The sequence below is a fragment of the Sinohyriopsis cumingii genome, chromosome 1 (genome assembly GCF_028554795.1).
Source record: "Sinohyriopsis cumingii isolate HCF-2022 chromosome 1, ASM2855479v2, whole genome shotgun sequence".
NCBI lineage: Eukaryota > Metazoa > Mollusca > Bivalvia > Unionida > Unionidae > Sinohyriopsis > Sinohyriopsis cumingii.
Window position 1 is genome coordinate 5,620,415 of NC_142961.1, and position 26,263 is coordinate 5,646,677.

Here is a 26,263-nt window from a genome sequence, read left to right on the forward strand (position 1 = left end):
GTTATTGTTGCTACGGTTATTGGAAATTTTAATATTTTTCCTAACTCAGCAACATCTTTTATTGTAGCACCGGTGTTCTTAACTGAATCAGCCCACGAGTTTATTTTTTCACGCCTTAAATCAGTTAATCCATTTCCACGCATCGCGTTTGTAAAGTGTTCTATTACTCGTTCAGCTACACAATTTAACCTTGACAAGGTCAAGGATGATAATTTCATCGGCGCTAGTTTATCAACGTTGGGTTTTTTATTTATCTCATAAATTCCATAAATAACTGCTGTTACAGGATACGCTCGCTCATAATACGGTTTATCAATACCAGTCAATAGACCCGGTCTGGAATTTTTACTTAATATGATAGTTTTATTATTACCAAGGACAGGATCATATTTGTCACGGATAATCCAACTATCTGTTTCTGTTAATACAATAAATTTTACTCTGAAGAAATATTTTTGATTGCCCTCGTATTCAGCGATGTAGTTAATGATAGTTGCCGCTCGCTTGTCGTTCATTGTGGCGTCCGTGACAGTGTCCTTGACTCCGTTAAGGCGTATAATCTTGAACGTTGACCATGTATGAGATGCACCATCCGAGTAAAATTCTTTCTTAGCGTCATGAATTTTCGATATCAAACTTTTATTTTTCGGATCAACCAGATCTCGTACTGGCATGTCAGAAGATAATCTGTCAAGGTTGAATTTATACTTAACAGGCCTAGTTTGGGATAATCTCTCAAACTCGTTCATATAATTAAAACAAATATTTAAATAAAGAAAATTATATATATATATACAATGTCCCAATGCAGATGGTTGATGATCGGCTCAGTAAATCGATGCAACAAATCCTGTAGAAAGGAATTTTGTTGGATGCACTCACAAAACATACGACGAGGAAGTCTAGGACCAATACCATGTCTACGGTGTGGTATTGGAGTGCGAGGAAAGACAGAATTATGTGGAAAGTGTGGCGGGAAACGGTTCAGAGAACTTAAAAGATATTATGACAAAAAAAATAATAGCGGTGAAAACGCTATAAAATCCGTGGAGGATTATATATCAAGATTTCAGACAAACAATGATTTAAACATATAATATTATTATAATGGAGCAAAATATATTTGTCCCACATCCTGTCATAACAAACTATGAATCAAATATTAATGGTATCATCAGACACCGCAAGTTAAAAAAAACAAGTTGGTTATATTACTAATGCTGGTTATCTAATGTTCACATGCGGGGGGGAAAAGAAACATCATCTGTGTCATAGATTTACGTATGAATGTTTCTTCGGAGTGATCAATGATGGTCTTGTTATTGATCATATTGACGGGGACACTCAAAACAATAATTTGTCCAATTTACAAGCTATCTCTCACAGCGAGAATAATACACGTGGAAATACAGGAAGATGTAAGACAATCGGAAAGAGGGCGGTAATTTCCACAAACATAGAAACTGGTGAAGAAATTATATTTCGTTCAATGCATTCAGCTGCGAAATATTTTGATATTCACCCGCAATCAGTACAAAAAGTCGCAGAAAATATATATAAAAAAGCTTTATCGAAAAAATATAAACAGAAAATCATCTTTCAGTATCAATAACTATCATCACCACATTATTAACTATCATCACCACATTATTAACTATCATCACCACATTATTAACTATCATCACCACATTATTAACTATCATCACCACATTGAATTAATTTTTTTAATTTATGTCACAGTAGGTCCTCCATACACTACTGAATTTTTTATTTAAGGGGAGATTACTTTGTAATATATAGTTTTCTTCGTAGATGGTTGGTTTTTTATGATCGTAATTAGTCAGTTTAACTAATTACATCGTAACTAATTACATCGTAACTAATTACTCGTAGAAGTATTATTTATGGTTTTTAAATATTTTCCCATCATACAACACATGATCCGTAGGAAGTTGTGTGTAAACAGAAACCGTTACTCCATTGTAATCGACCTGCAGTTGTGTGTTCACTGAACTTACAATTCTGGAAAGTTCTTTGACTGGTGCATTAATGCTACTGTTATTATTGATTTTCGGTCTGCTACAAATACAGAAACTGTTATAAATACAGAAACTATTATTCAGAAACTGTTATAAATACATAAACTGTTATAAATACAGAAACCGCTACAAATACAGAAACTGTTAAATACAGAAACCGTTATTATTCAGAAACCGCTGTTTAGTGTAAATATTGGTTCCTTAGCTATATATTAACTTCCGAAACATATGTTCGTAACAATGTTTGATAGCTCGATCAGTATGGTATTGGACTGTGGCGCTCGCGGTCCAGGATCGAATCCCCATGGCTGACAATTTGTCGGTGGTGCGCATAATTGCGATTTTTATAATAGTGGGGGGAACCGCAATAACCCCTCCGCTCAGCAAATTCACAAACCACAATATTGACTTGTGGTTGATACATATTTTCGTATCACCCACTGGATTAATTATTGTGGGTGTGATTTTGCTGAGCGTACATGTTTGTACTGTCCTTAGTTAGTGCCGTATTCATAATCTGAGCTCGCTAATACACTCGATAGGGGCTCTTCATTCATTGTATATAACCATTTCATTGTATATATGTATATCCTCTAAACTTGGTAGATTGCGGTGGCAAGCTACGAGTTTAATGAGGACTGTGCTGTCCTTGTGCCGTCCTTAGTTAGTTATATGTTATATGTATATCCTCTAAACTTGGTAGATTGCGGTGGCAAGCTACGAGTTTAATGAGGATTGTGCTGTCCTTGTGCCGTCCTTAGTTAGTTATATGTATATCCTCTAAACTTGGTAGATTGCGGTGGCAAGCTACGAGTTTAATGAGGACTGTGCTGTCCTTAGTTAGTTATATGTATATCCTCTAAACTTGGTAGATTGCGGTGGCATGCTACGAGTTTAATGAGGACTGTGCTGTCCTTAGTTAGTTATATGTTATGTGTATACCTCTAAACTTGGTAGATTGCGGTGGCAAGCTACGAGTTTAATGAGGACTGTGCTGTCCTTAGTTAGTTATATGTATATCCTCTAAACTTGGTAGATTGCGGTGGCAAGCTACGAGTTTAATGAGGATTGTGCTGTCCTCCCTCTTGGGCCTCTAGACCGTTGTTTGGCGGGTTAGGGGCTCTCGTAGAGGGAATATTTGCCTAATGAACTTGGTAGATTGCGGTGGCAAGCTACAGGTTCTTGGCTGTGCTGTCCCTGAAACATTCCGACGAACTCGCTAAACACTCGATAGGGGTTCAGGGATATTTTTTTTATTTTAAAGATTTATATATTATATAATGAACCATGAAAATATCAATGATGTAATTGTCGCTATTAAAAAATTAAAAAAAGATGGAATTAATATATCTGATGAACTTAATCCTGAAAAAATAGTTTCTGATTTTGAGATTTTACAAGAACGTAAAACCATGGGGACACACACACTATCATCTGAATACAGTCTCATGAAACGGATTCAATCGGCAATGTTTCAGTCGCTAGCTACCGTAGAAGATGATCATGTGAAGGAGTTCGTTCCTCTTTCTACCGCCGTAGAAAGAATTAAGTCGTTATTATCCCACGAGTATGAGGCAAAGAAAACGATTAGTACCCGCATAAGACTATTAAGAAAAATAATGTCAGATCGTGAAACGATCCAAGGTAACTTCGTTACTGATGAAACGATCCAAGGTAACTTCGTTACTGATGAAACGATCCAAGGTAACTTCGTTACTGATGAAACGATCCAGCGTAGTAATTTTGAAGATGACTGAGATCTTTGATCAGAAATATTATTCTGAATTTGATGGGTTAGTAATTTGTTTTTTTTTACTGAAATTTAACAAATTTGTACAATTTCTTAATTTTACAAATTATTTATTTCTGAATTAATTTATTTATTTACTGAGGATTTATTTTTTTTTACTAAAATCAAGAAAAATGCACAAATTACTTGATTTTGACGGAGTAGTTGGTAGTCAAAATCAAAGAAAAATGCACGAATTACTTGATTTCTGACGGGGTAGTTGATAGTCAAAATCAGGAAAATTGAGCAATTTCGTTGTATTTTAGTAAAAAAAAAATAAAAATCTCAGTAAATAAATAAATAAAATTAATTTATAATAAATAAAATTTGTTAGGAACAATTTGACAAGGTTAGAACTTTCTTGATTTTGATGGGGTAGTTGGTAGTCAAAATCAAGTAATTCGTGCATTTTTATGTTTCTGAGGGGGTAGTTGGTAGTCAAAATCAAGTAATTTGTACAATTTCAGTAAAATTAATAAATATTATTTTTTTTAAGTTGATCGAATTTGATTCTGATCTCTGTTACAAATGTTCTTCTAACTGTTAAGAAATCCTCGCGTGTAAAACCCTCCTCCACATGAAGATCTACGATAAAGTCTTTACGACAGAAATCCTTAAGACAAAAGTCCTAGGACTTTACATACAGATTTATTACAAGCTCTTCTTCACGTATGTCAATCAAGCGATTAAGGTGGTCTGTGAGTTTAAAATTGATTCGCGTTAACATATTATTGTGACACCGCAAATACACGGGATTAGTTGGTTCTTGCACGATTAAATTTCCAGGGGGAACTTGTGGTGTGAACGTGTATAGGATGTATCCTTGTTGAGCCTGATTTGATCTTCCGAGATCTATTTGATAGCTGCCATCGATTACGTCACAAACCAGATTGACCGCGACCGTCGGTGTTATATTAACGATCCGCGGGGATACGTGCCTTCCGCCGCCATGTGGATCATTATCATGTCTGAGAACAACTGCTAATGGTGCTAGTTTTTTCCACGCATCGAGTATTTTAGGGAAGTTTTCGTTGATAATTCTATCTATTTCATCCTTTTTATATTTAAATGATATAAATACGATATTAACCCCCACTGTATACTCCTTTTCTGATATTGTATAATGATCAAGAAATGGTCTTCTAGGACGGGGGGAGGGGAGAGCATGTTTATCTGCTGCTTCAGAAAAAACATCACTAATATAATTAAGATCTGATCCTACTTGATTTAGATGCTGTATTGACTCAATAATTTGTTGTTTTATATCCTCAGAATAATTTTGCGATAACGATGAAAACAGATTTTGTATTTTGCCGATTGATTGCCGGAACTCAAAATCCATGGGATCAGTATACAGTCTAAAAACATTCCTGTAGGTTATATCATCACTGAAATTATAAACCCGGTACGCATCACCGGCTCTATTCCATGGAAATTTTTCTCTATATTCTGGAGTTGTTATAAATTTCCTTTCATCTGTGAAAAATTCATCTAACTTCGGTTCTGGTGGTCCTTTATGCACCGGGGGAATTTCAGGCCATCCTAGCACGGATCTGATTGAAGATTGATAAATATCAACGGCATAATCAGGCGAGTTTATTTCAACCGTCGAGGACAACGTCGGCTCATGAACGTTTATTGATATTTTTGATTCCTTTCCTGTTATTGATTTTATTCTACGCGCAAATTCCTCACCGATCTCTTCAATCTGGTAACTGCCGGTTGGTATTCCAACAACAACCCAGTCAGGTGTTCCATCGGATTTGTTCTTGTTAGCAAATACAAGCGAATTATTTGCTGGTGTACCATGAAACGATTTTGATCTGATATTTGGCCAGCTGTAATATACCCGTAATTGTGCTAGTGCTATTTCTTTTACTGGAATTGCAGTAGGAAAATTAACACTAAATTCAGGATTAATTGAACTTACCGAGATCATCGTTATCTTTGGCGGAGTTGTGTTGGTCACGATCTGCTGGAGTAATTCTGTCATTATTGATACTTGTATCTTTAATACCTTCGTCGTATATTTTGGTCATCATTGAAAATTCGAAATCAGATATAATTCCATCACTGAGACTCGCTGATAACAACGAGGATAATTTCGAGTATGCTACCGTCGCTGTATGTAATTTTATTTTGTAATCGGATAATTTTTCGTTCGTACAAGTACATATTTTTTTTGTGATGATACCAAGCACACCTGCAATAGTTGTTGCTGCTGAAATACAAATAGTTACAGCTACTGGTGCCATCGTTGTCAACGCTGATAATATTACACCGGTTCCAGCAACAACAGCGGATACTGAATAAACAATCACATCAACGATAACCAATCGTCGTCGATATTTTTTTACTTTTACTGTATATTGATCGACTTGATCTTTTAGCGCAGCCTGCCATTCACGCGCTTGATTGTATCTGTATTGTGCACCGTCCATATATATTTTTATGCAGTAAACAATTGAGGTGTTTCAGCTACAAATTCCAAACACCACCAGTAAGATGTTGCGGTTAATTTCTTATCAGCTGCTTCCAGAATAAATATTTCTTCGGTTCCGTTATTTAATATAACGGATACAACCCCGGAAAACCTGTCTGTGGAATAACGCCATGGAAACGTTGTAAATATTTCAAATTTTGCAGCACTGAACACAGACAGCCTGTACACGCCAGTGACTGTTGCGGTATATTTGATATTTTTATTCTGCGTTGACCATGTTGCAAATCCCGATGATACCGTGCATACGATGTTTGTGATATGCCCGGGAGTTATTTCAGCTGGAATTTTAATCAGATTGGTTTTACTGATAATCTCAGGAATTCCCGCTACGATGTCTAGTTGTGTTCGTTTGATCGTGTCTAGGTTACTTTTGATATCAGAAAGTTTTATATCGATGACGGAAGGAGTTCCAAAGAACTTATTTATGGCATCATCGGTTTTTTGAAAATTTCTTCGAAGCCTTGTAAACGCGCCCGTGTGAACGTCATACTCGGCCCGTAGCGTGGATAGTTTTCCATCCACGTCGTCGACGTATTGTTTGTTTGCGACTTCGTTGTCAGATTTTGGAGCTGTTACAGCTACTATTTTGTTCCCGTTCATGTTAAGTTCACCTGTCATTGTGTCACCGGTGTTTCTCACGCGATTAGCAACACTTTTTGCAATTTCATCTCTGATGGTTTTAAGTGATATACTTGAATCTCTGATTCTACCACCGTCAGTAAACACGGGAATATTATCCGTAACTGCACCAAGTACTCGCCGGACTATATCATTCCATCTGATATTGCTGGTTTTTAGTTTACCGTATCGATCTTGAAAAATAACAACTTCATCTGGGTCAACTCCAGCAAGGTTCATAATATCAGCGAGGTCATCCTTGGTCGCATACTTTGACAGATCAACGTCGGATTTTATTTTCTTAACGCGTGAAGATCTTCCGTAAATGTCAACCATTATAATAAGATCCGTTGTTTAAAATGCTTTACGCGCAACATATCGGTTGCTTGTATAATCGTGCACGACTTTATGTGGCGGCTTGGATGATTTTGATATTGCGTCGAGTACATTAATTACTTCACGGCCGCATATTGGCGGATCTGTCATTGTTTGTGTGGGTAGCGTTGAATACCAAACTTTATAACCGCTAGTTGTTGCGTGGAGTGGTGCGACATACTTGATAAATTCAACAGGTGGAGCTAACCCGTACGAGTCAAAATAAACAATTCCACGCGGATCAATCGCGTATGATACCCAATGAGTACCAGGTCCGGAACGTTTGTCAAGATTAATAATACCTGTTTCTAGTTTGTTTGGTTGTTTCGGTAATTGATCTCGCATAAAAACACCTCTAAAGGCGGATATTTTTAATTTTTTAGCAGCATCAAGTAAATCAAAATTTGATGATGGAACGTCTAACGAAATGACCCTGGAAGCCTTAGGCCTCTCCCCCAACGAGATCCCGGTAATCTTAGACCGCGTCCCTTTTTTTTGTTATATCGTCCACCAGTAGCTTTTTCGAAAATTTTTTTACCCGCCGCTCCAGCAGCACCTAACGCAACTGCTTTTGCTACGGCTGGAGCAGCCGCAGCTAGTAATGCCGGAATGGCCGCAAGAAATGGGAATATACCACCCGTTTTAACCATGTCTTTGATGGCGCTCGGGGAGAGATGGAATTGAACTCCAGTTTTTGATTCTAGGGCTTTATTGAAATGTTTAATCTGATTATTTGTCAACGATAATTTGTTTGGACCACCACTAATCTGATCTCGTTTTAGTGATATTTTAGTTCCGCATTTGTTGGCGGTTTTTGATTGAAGCTTTTTTACCTGACCCGGGGTCAGAGTAACATTAACATGACCATACGACATTTTTATATAAAATATATTTTTCTAAATAGCACGATTAAAGATTTTCCACCGGTGCATCAACGACCCTCATTCGACCACTACCACCTTCAAGTAACATGGCCTTGTCGCTAAGTATGACCGCGATCGCTCTGTAATCAATACCACCACCGGTATTTAATGTTGCTTTGAGATGTATATCAACGACAGATTGTTTTGATAGATCAAGATGTTCTAATGAAAAATAATAAATCGGGTACAAGTTTTTAAAATCTAGTTGTGATATTTGCAACCCGGTATCAACATTTTGATCACGTCCCATAAATGACATCAAACGATGATATGCACGTCCTATGTGATTTAATGCATAATTTAGTTGTACATTCTCTGTTGGTTCCTGTTGTCCGTTTATCCGTAAAGAAATATCTGTGAGACCTAGTTGGTCAAATATCATATGAGAGTGAGTTTGTGAGTTTAAACGATTAGTTCTCTGAAAAGCAATAAAAATATGTCGTGGTGCAGAAACACCCTGTTGTGATGCTATATGCCATGTAAACTGACCGTTAACGTTAGTTTGCATACTGTCTGTGCTTGTTGTTAACCATGACAACAAGGATTTACCACCTGCATCCATGAAAGAAATTAATCGCTGTTCTTCTGCGATCGTTGGAGTCATTACCGGCATCCACAATGAAAGTTTTGATAATACTACTTTACCAACGTCACCAACGGGTCTCCACAGAGCATCATTATCATCGTTCTTTCTTACAAGAACAACCGTGTGTCTAGCTCCAAAAATAACCTTTTTAACATTCCTGCAAAATCCAAAAATATGCGATAGTGGAATTGTACATGAAAAACCTCTATTGCCTCCTAGCAACATATTTCTACGTGATGCAAATCCTAAGTTGAAATTGTCATTAGAACCATGAACCACTGGCCACACATCGGCATCAGCGTTATCGGCAAAATTTCTTGGTCGTCTTATATTGTACGGATCACTTTCAGGGTGATTGGAGTTATCTTTCACAAACATCATTGTGGGACCTGCTGATCTTGTATAATCATCAGAATATCTCGCCAGACCAATTATTGTTGTAGCAACGTCGACATCATTCTGAATTGATTCAATATTTTTTCCATCAATCATGTATGTGGCGCCACTAAATAATGCTATGATCCCGTTGTTGACAAAACCAATTTTTACTGGATCTAAGTAATTAGTATCATCCGTTTTTATAATTGTACCTTCTACCTCAAGAAAGGCATCAGCGGGTAAAAAGTATCTACTTGTATCATGAACCTGTAATTCGATTCTCCCGGGCTGATTTGGTTGTTTTGCGTCATAGGAATAAAATTGATAATCACGTACAGATTCATCCTTAAGGACGGGTGCTTCCATATCAAATGCTGTGTCGGACACGCGCTTGAACATTTTATTATAATTATTTTTCGTCTAACACGTTGATCACCGCCTTCGGGAAATTCCACTTCCTGATATCAAACTTGAGATATTATTTCCAGATTCACCGAGTCCTTGATCTGCTAACGCCGCTAGTTTTTGATTTGCAGCCTGATTTATTATTTTACTGACATCTGCAGGCATCACCTCAGTACTTGCCAGTTTCACCGGTGATTGTTGTTTTCGTCGCAATAATCGTGATAATCTTTCTTTGATCGCCGAGAACGCCTTACCAGCAACATTGACAATTGCACCAGGAGCTTTATCACGAACAATATCAATAGCCTTCATCGATAATTGTTTTGCGACGGGTGCTACTTTTGGAGCTATCCTCGTGAATAATCCTCGAATGACATCACCAAGTCCATTTCCGTAAATTGCTTCATAGATTGGTAATCGTGAGTTTACCGCTCTAACCTGTGTGGGTTTACGATGATTATCATGCACAATCATCTTATTTTATTTACCATTTATCTAACAACTAGTCATCAACGAGCTCATCAATAAGTTCTCGGTAAACGCCAATATCCATGATACCACCTTGAAATAGTCGCCGACAAATATCAGCTGCTTCATTGGTTATTTCTGGTGAATTATTTCCGGCACGTTTTCCTCCTATAAGAACCTCTAACCGTGACACGTCATTGATGATATTATCAGGACATAAACCAGATCCTGTTTTAGGTTCATCTTGGGGTGGTGGTTGCATTACCGAAGTAAGTACTTCAGCGGTGTCCGGGGGTGAACCTTCTCGAAATCCATGCGGTGAACCTGTCGGTGTAAATGTCATTTTCGGTGCAGGAATTTTCCTCGAGAAGGGTGATTTAAGTGACTCTTTAGCCTTTTTAATTTTCGACAACAACCTTTGCTGTGGTGAAGAAGATTGTTGTTGTTGTTCTATTTGTTGCAGAGGTGGAGGAAGCTGATACTGGGAGGACTCTCCTTGTTTTGGTTGTTCCCGTCCCCCTCTAAATCTTTCTACTTCTTCTTTAAGTCTTTTAAATTCTTGACCTCTAGCTTGTTTTCTGTTGTAATATACGCGATATATCCATTTAATGAAATTATCATCATTTGTTTTTTCATGACCGGGTTTTAAAATACTAGATTTATTAGATATATTTTTTGATATCATCTCAGGTAATCTCTCTCTTTCAATATTTCTAATTTCCTCAACAACTCCTTCGTTAAATCTTGCAATTAATCTTAAGCTCTCTTCTGCTGATTTGGGTTCAGATGCAAGTTTTTTTCTCACATCGGCGACTTCAGCACGAAGTTCTCCAATACCTTCAAGTATTTCCTCACCAACAGGTGGAGGCTGAGCTGCAGCTATGTCAGTTGGAAGGCCTCGTAAAATCTCCCTCGTCTGTTTAGTTCTTCTTGCTATTTTTTTTTATACCGGAAGAAGATCTTCTTTGATGACAGTTGTAACTTGTTCAGTAGCTGCAGTGACGGGCTTAAACAGTTTTTTAGTGTCCTCTTCATACTCAACTTTTGCTTCTTGCTGCGCTTGTAGATTTTTTCTAAATGAGTCTCTGACAGGAAGAAATTTTTTAATTGTTTCTAATCGTTCTCGTGCTGTTCTTGCAGTATGAGATTCTGGATGTACCATTTTTATTATAACATAATAATTTAATTAATATCAGCAAAAGAGGTGATGATAAAACTAAATTTAATTAAACAGATAATGAACAACTGTGCGTGGCTGCGTCAAGGAACAACAGATAAATGTGATAAAAAATGCCGTGGAGAATATTGCAAGAAACATAATTATCTTATAAAGAAAAACCTTCATGCTGGTCCACGAAGTTGTGTTGGTTGTAACAACGGTGTTAGAGGATTATATCAGATTTGCAAAAATTGCGGTGGAGATCGATACAGAAGTTTGATGATATATTATAAACACAGAAAGAACATAAATCCAAAAATAGAAAAACCACCATCAGAACTTGAATATTACTTGAAACATAGAACAAATAAAGATGAAACAGATGAAGATGAAACAGATGAGGAGAAAGTACAGCGAGAACGCGTTGAAAAATATTCATCAAACTTGGTATGGTGGTAAATTAATAGCAGCAGAGAGGGTACCTACCAACGTTGGTCGTCAAAAAAATAAACAAGAAATAAATAAACACGTAGAGTACTTTATTTTTTCAGCTACTATTTCGAACTGAGGTTTTATTAGCACAATCGGTCATTGCAAAAATAAACATCTCAAGGAAAGTTCATTTGTAAAATCTGGACCTTTCTACGAGATGATTTATTTGTTTGTTTTATTTATTTTGTCGGAATTCTATGGTCTGTTCACCCTCTCTGCTGCTATTCTTGAAAAAGAGATTCATTTATTATATTCAATTATTCTTCAAACAAGCTTTATTATAACATCTAATTATCCTTCAAAGAACTTTATGTACCAAATACAAGTATTCTTCAAAAAACTTTATGTATCATATACAAGTATTCTTGAAAAAGAGATTCATTTATTATATTCAATTATTCTTCAAACAAGCTTTATTATAAAATCTAATTATCCTTCAAAGAACTTTATGTACCAAATACAAGTATTCTTCAAAGAACTTTATGTACGAAATACAAGTATTCTTCAAACGAACTTTATGTATCATATACAAGTATTCTTGAAAAAGAGATTCATTTATTATATTCAATTATTCTTCAAACAAGCTTTATTATAACATCTAATTATCCTTCAAAGAACTTTATGTACCAAATACAAGTATTCTTCAACGAACTTTATGTATCATATACAAGTATTCTTGAAAAAGAGATTCATTTATTATATTCAATTATTCTTCAAACAAGCTTTATGTATAACATCCAAGTATCCTTCAAAGAACTTTATGTACCAAATACAAGTATTCTTCAAAGAACTTTATGTACCATATAAAAGTATTCTTCAAACGAACTTTATGTATCATATACAAGTATTCTTGAAAAAGAGATTCATTTATTATATTCAATTATTCTTCAAACAAGCTTTATTATAACATCCAATTATCCTTCAAAGAACTTTATGTATCATATACAAGTATTCTTCAAACGAGATTCATGTATCACATCCAGGTATTCTTCAAATTATCTCCTATTTCACCGACTGGAATCACAATATCAAACTGATCGTTGCATAAGAAAATTCTAGATCCTCTAACAATGATTGTACTTGAAATGCCCAATTTTTCCCATTATGAGAGTCGCTTTTCGCATAGCACAAGTTCTAACTATAAATATCCATCTTTAACAATATTCTAGTCCAACAATTTAAAGAAGTGTTTTTCTAATTTCCCACAATGGGTATCTTTCCTGTTCATCATAGAAAACAACCAAATTAGTATTTTTTAAAAATGTCACCCCTAATAATCGTCAGCAAATTTTCTTATCAATTTGTTCAACGTCATTTCTTGGATGGAAACCTGATATCTCTGATCCATAATTAAACACAGATCCAACGACAGAATCAAAATGTTTATATGTGTAACCTTACATGTAGAACAATGCATTCAAATAATAGGTGGAATATAAATAGAACTTAATTCTTGGAAACACCTAAGTATTTTGTATTTTTTTTAACCACAAACCATTTTGAACCAATAAAAAACTAAGGTACTAAAATAAATATGACTTGTCTAATAATTCAACATTGAAATATATTTGATGGATTTGTAAGTTTTTTTCTTCTTTCAAACACAACAGTTTTTGTTCTGTTAGTGTTAATATTAGGGCTCGTATAATTAAAAACTGTGGCTGCCATATTGGATGTAAGATTGGCACCATTTTCGTTTACGACAAACTACATAACTATAAGAAGAATTTTGGTATAAAAAGCAACGAAAACATGACCATCCTTTTAGGAAAATTAAAGACAAGATGTTTTATATATTTACTGTGGCAGCCAAAATGGATTCATGCAGTACACAGATTTCTTGTCTAGATCTCATGATTAGCCTTTTGTTAAAAACCATGTGTCAATGTGATCATCAATTCAAGAAGCTGCAGTAATAATGTTTCAAGAATGCCACCATGGTGATCATATCGGATGTCAGATCGGCATGATTTTCATTCATGGACAACTAAACCCCATAAGAAGTTTTCTAGTGAAAACCAATGACGATACGACTTTTCAATTAGTAGTAACGACAAGATGGCTGCCATATTGGAGGTCATAATTATTATGTAATAAGTAGTCATGTAAATATGACCTTACATTTAGGAAGGGGAGCAATAACGGTATTTTCAGGATGGCTGTCATGATGTCTATTACTTGATTTCAGGTCGGCAACATTTTTACTTAATACCAACTAGACATCATACAAAGTCTTCTGATGAAAATCCAACGTCACTGTCAGTATGCCTTCCATCTAGAAGAAGTAGCAAAAAGAATTTCCAAATAGCCGATGTGACTGATATATGGATTTCAAATCGGCAGAGTTTTCGTTTATAAGACGAACTAGACACCATCAGAAGTCTTCTGATAAAAACCCTAGGCTGATATAACATTCCGTACAAAACCGTAGAACCCAAAATGATATTCAAAGAAGTCTTCTGTCGAAAACGTCGTCGATGTCATTTTCCGCTCAGGAAGATTATCGAGAACGAGAATTTCAAGAAGGCTGCCGTGTGGCCATATTAGACATTATATCGGCACCATTTTCATTTAGGACCTACTAGATATCATGAGAATTCTTTAGTCCCTGTTGATATGGCCACCCATCCATTCACTAAAAGAAGCGATAACAAGACTTTTAGATGGTCGCTCTGTCGACCACATTGGTGTGCGAATGGAAATATTTTCAATTATAACCAACGAATTATAAATAGCGTTCTGATTTAAATCCTATGTCGATATAGCTTTCCGTTCATGATAAGCAGCAACAGAAAGATTTTCAAGATGACTGCCATTACAGTTATACATGATGTCTGAGCAGCACCATTTGCATTTCAGAGCAATCAAACCTTGGGATGAATGAGTGTTCACTGTTTCATGACGAATTTACAAGTGGTTCATGAGAAGTGGCGATGACAAGCTTGTGCTAACGGACGGACGGACGGACAACGGAAGAAGGCCAGTAAGCCATCTAATACGTACTTCTGCTCTACAACCAGTAAAACTCAAGAAAGCAAACGTTTTCTTACCTATCAGTCGCCGAGTTTTCACCAAGACTGGTGGATTCGCTGGAACATGATGGCGGCAACAAATCTATATAGCCAATAAGATAATATGCGAATTATTAAGCAACAGTAGTCATACAATGTTTTTGTCAGTCTCCTTGAGAGGTCACTCTTATTTTAAAGTAACTAGTGAGAGTCCAACGAAGTGAAGGAATTTGTATTGAATGATACGAATTCTGTTGAGATCAACTAAGCTCTCTCTCTCTCTCTCTCTCTCTCTCTCACACACACATACATACATACATACATACATACACACAGAGGCTATAGCATGTTTTACAGGTTTTGCTTCAAATTAAAACCTCAGTATGAGATTAATGTATGAATCTAGTGATATTATATGAATTATAATACATCAAAATTCGGTTTTGACATTCGAAAAAGTACGTATACCTTTCGTACAAAACGTTTTAAGTCCCAATCTTAAGTTTAAAACACGAGGCTGTAGATACTCAGTAATGAGATATATCGACACAAATTCTTATGCTTTACTCAGATATGTATTAATCTTAAAAGGGTGTTATGACTAGATAGTTTCAAACGTTTAGTAGTACAGCATGAAAGCTTGCGTTGTGTCGTGTTCTACTGTCTTACCTGGAGTGTAATTCACACATGTGTAAAGGTAGATGGGTCGACATTTTTACTGAGGCTGACCAATAAAATTTGATGCGGCACTTGAGCGGGAGAAAGCTCGTGTGTTTGCAGAGTTCTCCCAGCCGAACACATCCGACAATTCATGCAAACTTTTCTCTACCAAAATATGGATACCGGCGACATCGAAAAGCTGGGTTACCAAAGTTAAAGAATTCTCAAAATAATCGGCATTCACACATTAAGGATTTAATAACTTGTAGGCTTGCACATTTCGAGAAGAGGATTATTGACGTTCACAAAAACACATTTGCCTAAGATTCATTAGCATATCTTGCAGAACGACCCCTGTGATGTCAGACAAAAAGACCGCAAAGAGCAATTTTAAAACATACTTAAGTGCTAGACAAAATGAAAGAAGCAGACTTCCATCGTCGAGATTTTATTTTAAAGCGAAGGCAAACAGTTCAGTAATTATGGAACAACAGCGTAATACCGAAGGTATCGACACTCTTAACCGTAGAAAAAAAAATGTTTTAAGTTAGTCGACTCCTCGTTGACTTGCTGGAAGGGTTTTATCGTTTAGTTTGACCTGATTCGCCAATCCTCCCAAGGCGGTGTTGCATTACTATTATAAGTGCAAACTGTAATAAGTTTGAATTGTATTAACAGACAATGAAGAATCAGTACAGCTACGAGATTTTTTTGTTTACAGGTACGACATTTTTGTGTTCATAGGTACGACATTTTTGTGTTTACATGTACGAAATTTTTGTGTCTACAGGTACTACATTTTTGTACGAATAACAACCATGATTAAGAGTTATTCAGCACGTTATGTCTCCTCTGAGCAATAGAAATTCATTAACATGTTATTTCATAACTACATATGAAAATGTATTTGTGCAATTTTTTTTATTACGAAACCAGAATTTGGTGTGATGCTCTCTACGCCAATCAACACAGGGAAATACAGAATACTCGAGCACTATCTTTGTTGCGAGTGCATTACAGTTGGTCTTATATCCGATTACGACCGTCATGAAGTCCTCCCGCGAATAACTCGTTTGTGTTCTCGTCGGACAGTGGAACCGTCTGGAATGATATTGATCTTCCCCCAGACACATATGATATGGGATCGATCAATGATGAGATTCGACAGAGAATTTCATTGTTGAGAGGCAAAGACTCTAAAATGTTTTATGAGGGAAAACGAGCCCACATTTAGTTGTCTTCTCGATTGAATGTGCACCATCTGCAATACAACTGTACATTTAATATAATGACAATTGTGTGTGAACGTTTAACGCGAGAAAACCCGTGACATATTACGGAACTGGTCTTGATACTGTTGCCCAGGGATTGCTTACAGGCGCGCAAAAAGTGCTTGCGGCCTTGCCTTCGCGCGCTGCACCGATCGCCATCCAAACTGGAAAGGGAGTAGTTGAAAGCATCACAAATGTTGCAAGCGGGTCAGTTGAAAAATCTAAGATTGCAATCGGTTCAATCAATTCGAGGTCGACTACGGTGATTAGTTACACGGGCACCATTAGAGGTGCTTGACACGTCTGTGTACATTCTCCCATGTGAAGCTATTTTGGAAATCAATGGAAAGCTTGTACAAAACGTTCATGATAATGCCAATTACGATCCCGATAGCAAAGTTGGATTTGCCAAAAATAGCACCATGGCATTATTCAGCAACACATGCTATTTCACTGACGGAAAGGAAATCGAAGCGTGTTTTACCAACGCTGACATTGCTACAACAATAATAGGACTCACCAGATACAGTGGCGATTGCGTGTGTGTGTGTGTGTGTGTGTGTGATTTGGATTTTTAACGTAGCTTTAACAATTTTTCAGTCATATCGCTTCGATGTCTGCAGTGTGACAGTTTACAGTGATGTCTAGCACTGGGGCATCATGCCGCAGACATGTAGCATGATGTCCAACCCAGTCACATTATCCTGACACCAGGCCAACCAGTCCTAACACTAACCTCGTAATGCTGAGCGCCAAGCGAGGTAGCTGTTAGTAACATTTTTGTAAGTCTTTGGTAAAACTTGGGCGGGGATCGAACCCACAACCTCCCACATCCGAGGCGGACGCTCTAACCACTAGACCACCGGGGCGGTCGACGATTACACGAGATGCTCTGACCTGTCTATGATGTCTCAAAAGGACACAAATGAAAATGCTGATCATATCGTGTATTTGCGGCATCAACTTACACAGGCTGCGTTCGTGGACTCAAAACCCACTTGTATACCTGACTCACTTGGTGATGGTGGCGCCGCTATAAAAAGTAAAATCCTGACTTACAACTTTGGAATCGCGACGCGTCAAGTCAAACTAAAAGGACATTAATCATTGTCGTTTTCGTGTGCGATTCCTCTCACTCATATATTCTGGTTCTGTAAAGATATTTGCAAGGTTATTTTCGAAGCCAAACAAACAGTTACATTATAACGGAATTACAACGGTAATGATGCAGTCTGGCGTGAAGGTGGTGTACACGATGAAAAAGCTTTGCTGTCGATATGGGCCTCTTGGAAGCCTCTGATAATCCCTTCATTAGCTGCAGAAACGCATTTTGCTGTTGATTATGACTTCTGGAGGCACATCACCACTATCATTGAGCAAACTGATGACAGACTCACTGGAAACCAGCTCTCAACGGTTTTAATGTCAAATAACTATCCAAAATATGTATTTAAAGCATTGCAATACGTATTTCTGGTGCGTCAGGGACAAGTCCATATTAAAATGATATTTGATAATTTAGGAGAATGTGAAGTTTGTGTTTAAATGGTCATCAGAAACCGACTGAAAAATGTATCATGACTTAGACAAAAATCTTGTCGCACGTACAGGTCGTTCATGGACCGGCATCAAAATAGTGACATGGGTCTGCAGATTTCTCAAAATACGTCAGTAGGTTTTATACCCAGTTTATTACTTTTCACTGGAAAACCTGGACATGGTTAAGCCGTCTGTGGTAGACATATGCTTTCATGCATGTGCTTCTAATCTAGTTGTTGGCAAGAATTACAGATGCAATGATTCTCCCTAATAAGTTGATGTTGTTCGAGGGCATAGGAGGCCGAATAAGGGTTACTCACGCACTAGCGGAAAACTAATAACGTTTGATCTAGCTAGTAATTGAATCTGTTACGTATTTTAATAATAATTTCGCAAAGTTAATGTTCCCCTTAATTCAATTCAGATTGTAAAAATAAGGAGCGCAATAAGAAACGACTGCGGAGTCACACTGAAATTATCCAAGTCAGAGATGACGCAAATGAAAGGAAAAAGAAAACGCAGAATATTTCCATTCCTCGCAAATATTCCAGAATTCTTAGCGGTTGCAGCTTCAGCAGCTCTAAAAGCATCAGTCAGGATCGCATCCGGGATGCCTTTAACAAAGGTTATTTGTAGCTGCATAGCGTCTTGTGAACGAATAAACAAAGGACTAGGTCTTCGACTACCCCGGGCAACTCGAAAACATTCGCCAGGCAGAGGTCTTCGGATACCCAGTACGATTCGCAAAGACCTCCCTTTTAACCAGTCTCCATTTACTCCATGTGACAAAGCCAGGACGAACTTGCATCGATGTTCCCCCAAAAGTGGGAAGCCGGGATTGTTAACCTGGATACATCACCAAGAACTGAAACTCATTGGGTTGCATACGTGGTAACGCCTGAACGTCTTTTGTATTTTGAGTTGTACCGGATTGGTTCGCCATTTTAAATTGCTGATTATTTAACCCGAAGCGGTGGAAAACAGTCAGTTTTATTCGACTCTGCTGTTATAAACTCGACTGGACGGCACCATCTGTGACATCTTGTTGTTACAGAGTTACATGCACTTTTTGGCGCTCACCAACACAACGCGTGTTTGTTGACAATACATTGTCACTTAAAAAATAAACATAATAGTATACTAAATAGCAATTAACATGTACGGAAGCTACTCAACAAGACGCGGTGTTGATATGGATCTGAACGAGTTTGCCAAGCAAGTGAATTTGACTGCGTTTGCCATCCAGATTGTGGATGACGTTCACATGGGCCAACTTGTGATTCTCCAAGAGCAAACTGGAAATCTTAACACGTTTAACTGGGACATTCAATATGTTATTTTGAAGCTGCGAGGCGTCGTCACGAATAACCGGCCGAAATCAGTGAAATCTGGAGAATAAGAAACTCTGTAGTATCTGTAGCTTGTATCAAAGGCTATGTCGATGATTAGGTCACCTTTGTGCAATTAGCTGTACCTTCACCAATACGTGAAGTATGTTGATGGTACGAAATGTTAGGATTATCAACCAATTAAGCAGTGGAAACAGTAAGGACCCAGCAATGGAAGACTTATTTTCAGTAACGTCGGGATGTCTCTGATACACCTAAACCTCTTATCGTAAAAGTACTCAAGTCTGGAACATACTTGCTCGTCTTAACTGGAACAAAATACGGTTCGGGTGCAATAGTAATAGTGGAAAATGAGAAGCGATTTCATAATACCCCAAAATCACTGCACTAAGATGGTCGATTGTCACCGGAGATAAATTTCAATTAGAAGGTTTCAATGTTTATGTTGACGGGTACTTAACCGTACTTGGTGTCTGTGTTTAAGATTGGTTATTTCATATAAGTGATGGATTCTGAACGCGGTCATGAGATTGTGGGTGTTGGATCAAATGTCAGTGGGTGCTATAGTCTATACCAATTTCGCTCCACTTGTTGGTGAATATCTTTGTCAGGTTGGTGTTTTCAGATTCTCATATACCCTCAGATAATATAACCTTGCTACGGTTAAACAGAAACTGACGTTGGAACCACTCTAATATACCAATACCAGCTCGAACTCGGCCTTAAGATATACAATTAGCACGTGAAAACGCTCGGTGACAGAATACACAACCAAGTATAAAACACTATGAGAGTATTTCATCGACAGATCCACCCTTGCTGCATCCCCCGTTAATTATGTTCGACTAACACTGACTCAACTAAGAGAAAAATCTCGACTTTTATTCAACAAAGACAACCATATTCGTGTAACAAATATTGGGCGAAAACAAGAACGATGGTTAAAGACACTGAGCACGGGCGCAATCATTATAGTTGTATATGAACGTGGTACAAGGCCCCTGGAACGTACAATCGCCGGAGGCTTAAATATTCCTCTGGCAGTTGTACCAGTAAAACAGGGTAAATGGTCAAAAGTTCGTGTGCGTGCTGCACCTGAACAAAGCCAGATTCTTGGACAATTATACTTGCGAAAAAAATTACTAATAGAATAATTATGATGGCCGCTCAAACTTACCGATGGGAGTAAATAATCTAAAAGGAATAACTACTGCGCGATAAAATCACCAAGAGAAATGCGGTACTCGTGAAATAAAAACATATGTGTATGGTTGTTGATGCTATTTGTGGACTCTCCGCGGCAAAAACCGTGACCTTGGTGTTACTGGAATTATTACCAAGATCACCATAATAGATTTTAAAAAAACTGGAATTGTTGTCTGGGTTGTATCAATAGCAACCGGTGTCTCGGGTGGTACTTGTAAAATAATTTCTAATCGATTACATTCCCGAATGTAATGTAACACACACACACACACACACATATCTATTCAAAACTTCTCGCGGCGGCACAAAGGAGTCTCAGTTAGGATAATAACTCTAAGATAAAACGATTAACATGGGTGAGTTTGAAATGGTGCTGGTGGAAATGGAAAACCACTGAAGTCTCCGCACACAGATACGTAGCCGGTGCGCAAGCGACCACAAACAGGTAATCAAGTTATATGCAGTAAAAGTTAGATTAACTATGTGTTAGTGAATACTGATCAGTGTTTCAGCCAGTGCATTGCCATAAATGTGGCAGATCTCTGCCTTACTAAAAAGGTGTTGTAATTGTATGTTTTTAAAAAAAGCAAAACAATTACATTGTATTTCAAAAGCTTGTGATGGAAAAAATTGTTTTTATGATAGCTGATTTTGCTACGCAAAGCCTTCACGCTAGCGTAAGAACTAGTTTGTACTGCATAAGACTTAGCTATACTGCATACACTATCCGCACTACCCGGTTGCGTGTGTCGCGTGGGTAAAAATGTATCAAGTCATGGGAAATATAAGGCATTAAAATAAATCACCCATCGAAATCCAAACCACCTATTATGACACTAACACATGTTCGTCAACGGCAAACGTGTAAGACAAGCAAAATTTTTAAAACAATGTTTAGGTATAATATGGTTACCTCAGATCAGATAAGCCTACGTTATTATTTGCTCATTTTTTTCTTCGTTTACTTTACATTGTTAGAATCGTTCAGTATTTTACGATATTGAACTCGCGCGCACTTCATATTGTACTACTTAAAGGAACTACTTTCTACTGCAAACAAACAATGGACGCAGACGCCAGCACTTTTGATTTGTAAACCAATAATTTACACTCACGTAGTAGGTGCTTTACGTTTTGGTTAATTAAATTTGTTTCTGAATAAGCTAAAGCAGATTTTTCGTGGACTGCCACATACCAGCTGCTTTGCTACCTTACGCGTTAAGATTTGTGATACAGTGTTTCGGATTTAGGCGGGCGATAGACGCCAGATTTCATAAAATTGCTGGGTACCTACAAATAACATGCATGTGACAAGGCATAAACTGTCTGCTTTAGCTGGTAATAAGAATGGCAAAAAATATATTTAAAGTTTTACATCCTGAATTTCCTCAAAATGTACTTTCTAAGTTCTGCAAATCCGAATTACATGAGCTATGTCATGGGTTCTCAAGCTTGATTAGACATTTTGAAATTGTACTATAATTTCGACTATATTCCAAGTACAGTTACATCCTCCTTACTGCACTCAAAATGAAATAAATATTGAATTCCATAGCGTCTTTTTGATAATTGTAATTGAAAGACTTCATATTTTTCCAACATTATGATTTCAAGCATTCAATGACAGAATAGAAACACACTTGCATATGTCAACACGTTTCTCCCTCGCTGCTTCAATCCGATATATTTCATGAGGAATTGGCTCAGAATAATCCAGTCCATAATCACGAAATTTCGTAGAATCGACAAAAATACCAAAATCTATTCAAACCAGAGCAAATGGAAAAGTTGTTGCAATATGAATTTCATTCACAATATGAATCCAACTTTCAATTTTAAGTAGACCAATATGCCATTTTCTTTCGAAAGTTATGTCTAGCGCGCGACTAAGTTCAAATTTATCTGGGCGGAGTTACGTGCGCATTAATAATGTTGTTTTGTAATGATGAATCTGCGGTTGTGTATTTAGTTTGGAAATACGGCATACATTCAGTTACTTTGTTTCTTGCAGCGTATTTTTGTTTATATAATTAAGCCTTATGTAGAATAGGAAAATGAGCATATAAAAGGGTTACTGCATTTGTATGGGAAAATATGAACTCGTTTTGTCGGATGGATATACTGCACACCCAAGATCGTGCAGTATTTCCATCCGAAAAACTCGTTCATATTTCCCCGTACAAATGCAGTAACCTATAATTATCACACACGCACACACACACATATATATCAACACTTCTCTGTATATTAATTGACATTGGCAGGAAATGTTAATTTTATATCTTTCTCGGAGAATTTACGTTGTCTGTGCAAATGCCAAATACAGCTCACGAAATTCAGGTTTTTTAAAAATTTTACTTGCGTGATAATCACCACTATCTGACGTATCTACAAAAATTATTGAAATAGTACTTTTTATAATGAAACCTAATTTGTCAGAATTAATTCGTACTACATGCAACGAAATAAACACAAATTCAGGCAGCATATAGGTTTCTCGAGATATTGTAAATCGCCAGTAATGTGTAGATACCTGCCTGATTAGCTATATATATCTGAGGTAATTATATAATACCTGAATTTTTGCGAATTTCTTTTCCCATACATATGTCTATAAACGCATAACAGAGTTCTGAAAAGTTTGCAAGGGACACTTACCTATCGTACTACCACAGTCATGTAAGTCACATGTAGTACTGTCAGCTGGGCTGATAGAAGTTTCAATATCTTCCAGTCGAACCCCATCGCTTAAACACCGAGAACATACCCATTTACCTGAAATAAGCAGGGTAAAGTTTTATACCTGGCTCGAGCTTATGCAACCGAAGCTCTAATATGGGGATCATTCACGGTTTGATGTGTGCAACGTTTCATAGAGGGCGATGGAAGATTTGGATCCCAAAAGTATGGAGTCTTCTCCGGCTGACTCGGGCAAACATTTCTTGCAAAAAATTCACGTGATCGTTACAGTTACATGCTCATATGGTAAGTATACAATATATATATATACTTTTTTTTAATGACAAACTCTTTTTTTTAATTACCTTAAAAATCTTTGCTACAAAAGTGGTCAAAATCGTGAAATTTATTTCTGGATTATCGTATGGTTACATACACGCAACTTTTCAATGAGAGTGAGTGACTCCAAGGAGTTTTAGAATTACTTTTAATAAGAGTTCATTTTTTGTGTTCTGAAACTTTTAAACTTTTGCCGTCTACGAGGCTTGGGCTCAAGCAGCACTCGAGAATTCGGTTTGAGTAACGTCACAAAAGCACACGCTGCTAACCATCCTCAAATGGTCTAATCATGTAGTTGATGGTTTGACCCACAGTTTGATGTGTGCGTTGTTTTGTTTTTTTACGTCAGCGGTACTAAAATATTGGATTTAATATGCCACATGAGTGCAAGTTTTTGTGCGTGTGTTTTACATTTTTTAGGTAATTGATGTATGCCTTATGTAACTTATAACTGATCATGTAATAACAACGATACTACACTGTTTACTGTGTGCTAATGTTTGCCGGTACACTGAATTATGATTGTTCTGATGAGCAAACGATGACTCCTACTTCATGGAGCATATTTAAAGTCATTTTGTCCTTCATAATTTAGAGCATTAAAAAAAAAGAAGGAAAAAGCAAAGAAAAGCATTTGACAAGTGGACAACTACTAATCAAGGGAAATAACTCTTAAAGTCTTAGGTCAGGGGCCGCTTTTTTGACAGAAATGAGCAAAATAAATATAATACAATTTTCCAGAGAGGTAGTGAAGCAGGTAGGTAGGTAGGTAGCTAGGTAGGTAGCTAGGTAAATTTTGAAGGTAAGGCGAGTTTGTCGCTATTCATTGTGATCAAACAGTAGTTGTTTCATTAATTTCAAATACGGTGGAAAGTTTCCAATATTGTTTCTTTCTATTTTGAATACTGTAAAATGATAGAATAGCGCATAAAGCAGTTCCATCCCAGCGTCTTTCTCCAGCTCGTTGTTAAAACAGTTTTCATGTTTTCAGAGACACTGACTAAATTTAGGTCAGATTATTGACTAAACAGCTAATCAGACACACATGACTAGTTTTGCCGCATTATTAAACTCGATAACCTGTGTTCATTTCTTTTTCAACTCCCGACAAAATAGGCAAAGATAAACAAATAGAACCAAAAATTTTATTTTAAATTAATATACCATCAAAGTACACATATTTTCTGTTGGCACCTTCAAATAATAATAATTATTATTATTATTATTATTATTATTATTATTATTATTATTATTATTATTATTATTAAATTCGATGCTGGTGATGATGAACATATATATTCATAAATAAAAAAACTAAATAAATAAATAATAACCTTGCGGCTTCTCCTCCACTTCAGGCTGGTGACACTTCGTGTGGTAACCTTTATCACAGGCATCGCAAAACAATATGCAATCCTGAAAATTCCATAAAGGCAAAGGCATCAAAACTTTTGTGACTGTTATAATTCATGAACGTGTAGAATCTTGCATAGACAAAGACATCAAACTTTTGTGACTGTTATATTTCATGAACATGTAAAATCTTGTTAACTAGGATGTCACAATATTAAAAATATCCGACATTCATATAGTTAATTCATGTATTTTTGTTGTGTTTGGTCAATACAAATTAAGACATTCGCCGTATATTTTGTTTTTGTTGTTGGTCAATACGTATTAGACGCTATTAATGTTTTGTTGTTGTTTTTGGTCAATACATATTAGGCACTCGTAATGTTTTGTTGCTGTTTTTGGTCAATACGTATGAGACACTCGTAATGTTTTTTGTTGTTTTTGGTCAATACATATTAGGCACTCGTAATGTTTTGTTGTTGTTTTTGGTCAATACATATTAGGCACTCGTAATGTTTTGTTGTTGTTTTTGGTCAATACATAATAGGCACTCGTAATGTTTTGTTGTTGTTTTTGGTCAATACATATTAGGCACTCGTAATGTTTTGTTGCTGTTTTTGGTCAATACATATTAGGCACTCGTAATGTTTTGTTGTTGTTTTTGGTCAATACATATTAGGCACTCGTAATGTTTTGTTGTTGTTTTTGGTCAATACATATTAGGCACTCGTAATGTTTTGTTGTTGTTTTTGGTCAATACGTATTAGGCACTCGTAATGTTTTGTTGCTGTTTTTGGTCAATACATATTAGGCACTCGTAATGTTTTGTTGTTGTTTTTGGTCAATACATATTAGGCACTCGTAATGTTTTGTTGTTGTTTTTGGTCAATACATATTAGGCACTCGTAATGTTTTGTTGCTGTTTTTGGTCAATACGTATTAGGCACTCGTAATGTTTTGTTGCTGTTTTTGGTCAATACATATTAGGCACTCGTAATGTTTTGTTGCTGTTTTTGGTCAATACATATTAGACACTCGTAATGTTTTGTTGTTGTTTTTGGTCAATACATATTAGACACTCGTAATGTTTTTTGTTGTTTTTGGTCAATACGTATTAGACA

At 36.7% G+C, this 26,263-nt stretch overlaps 1 protein-coding gene across 2 annotated transcripts in view; it reads right to left on the reverse strand.

The window, feature by feature from the left end:
• The window catches only part of LOC149806352 (histone acetyltransferase KAT6A-like), an 84,693-nt gene that overhangs the window by 29,727 nt on the left and 28,703 nt on the right, over positions 1–26,263 (reverse strand). For both annotated transcript variants that reach the window (XM_089951905.1, XM_089951895.1), the window contains exons 4-6: positions 25,124–25,205; positions 23,430–23,546; positions 14,786–14,849 (exon numbers count right to left, since the gene is read on the reverse strand). In XM_089951905.1, the coding sequence (XP_089808031.1) occupies positions 14,786–14,849; positions 23,430–23,546; positions 25,124–25,205 (263 nt within the window). The remainder of the gene's footprint in view (positions 1–14,785; positions 14,850–23,429; positions 23,547–25,123; positions 25,206–26,263) is intronic.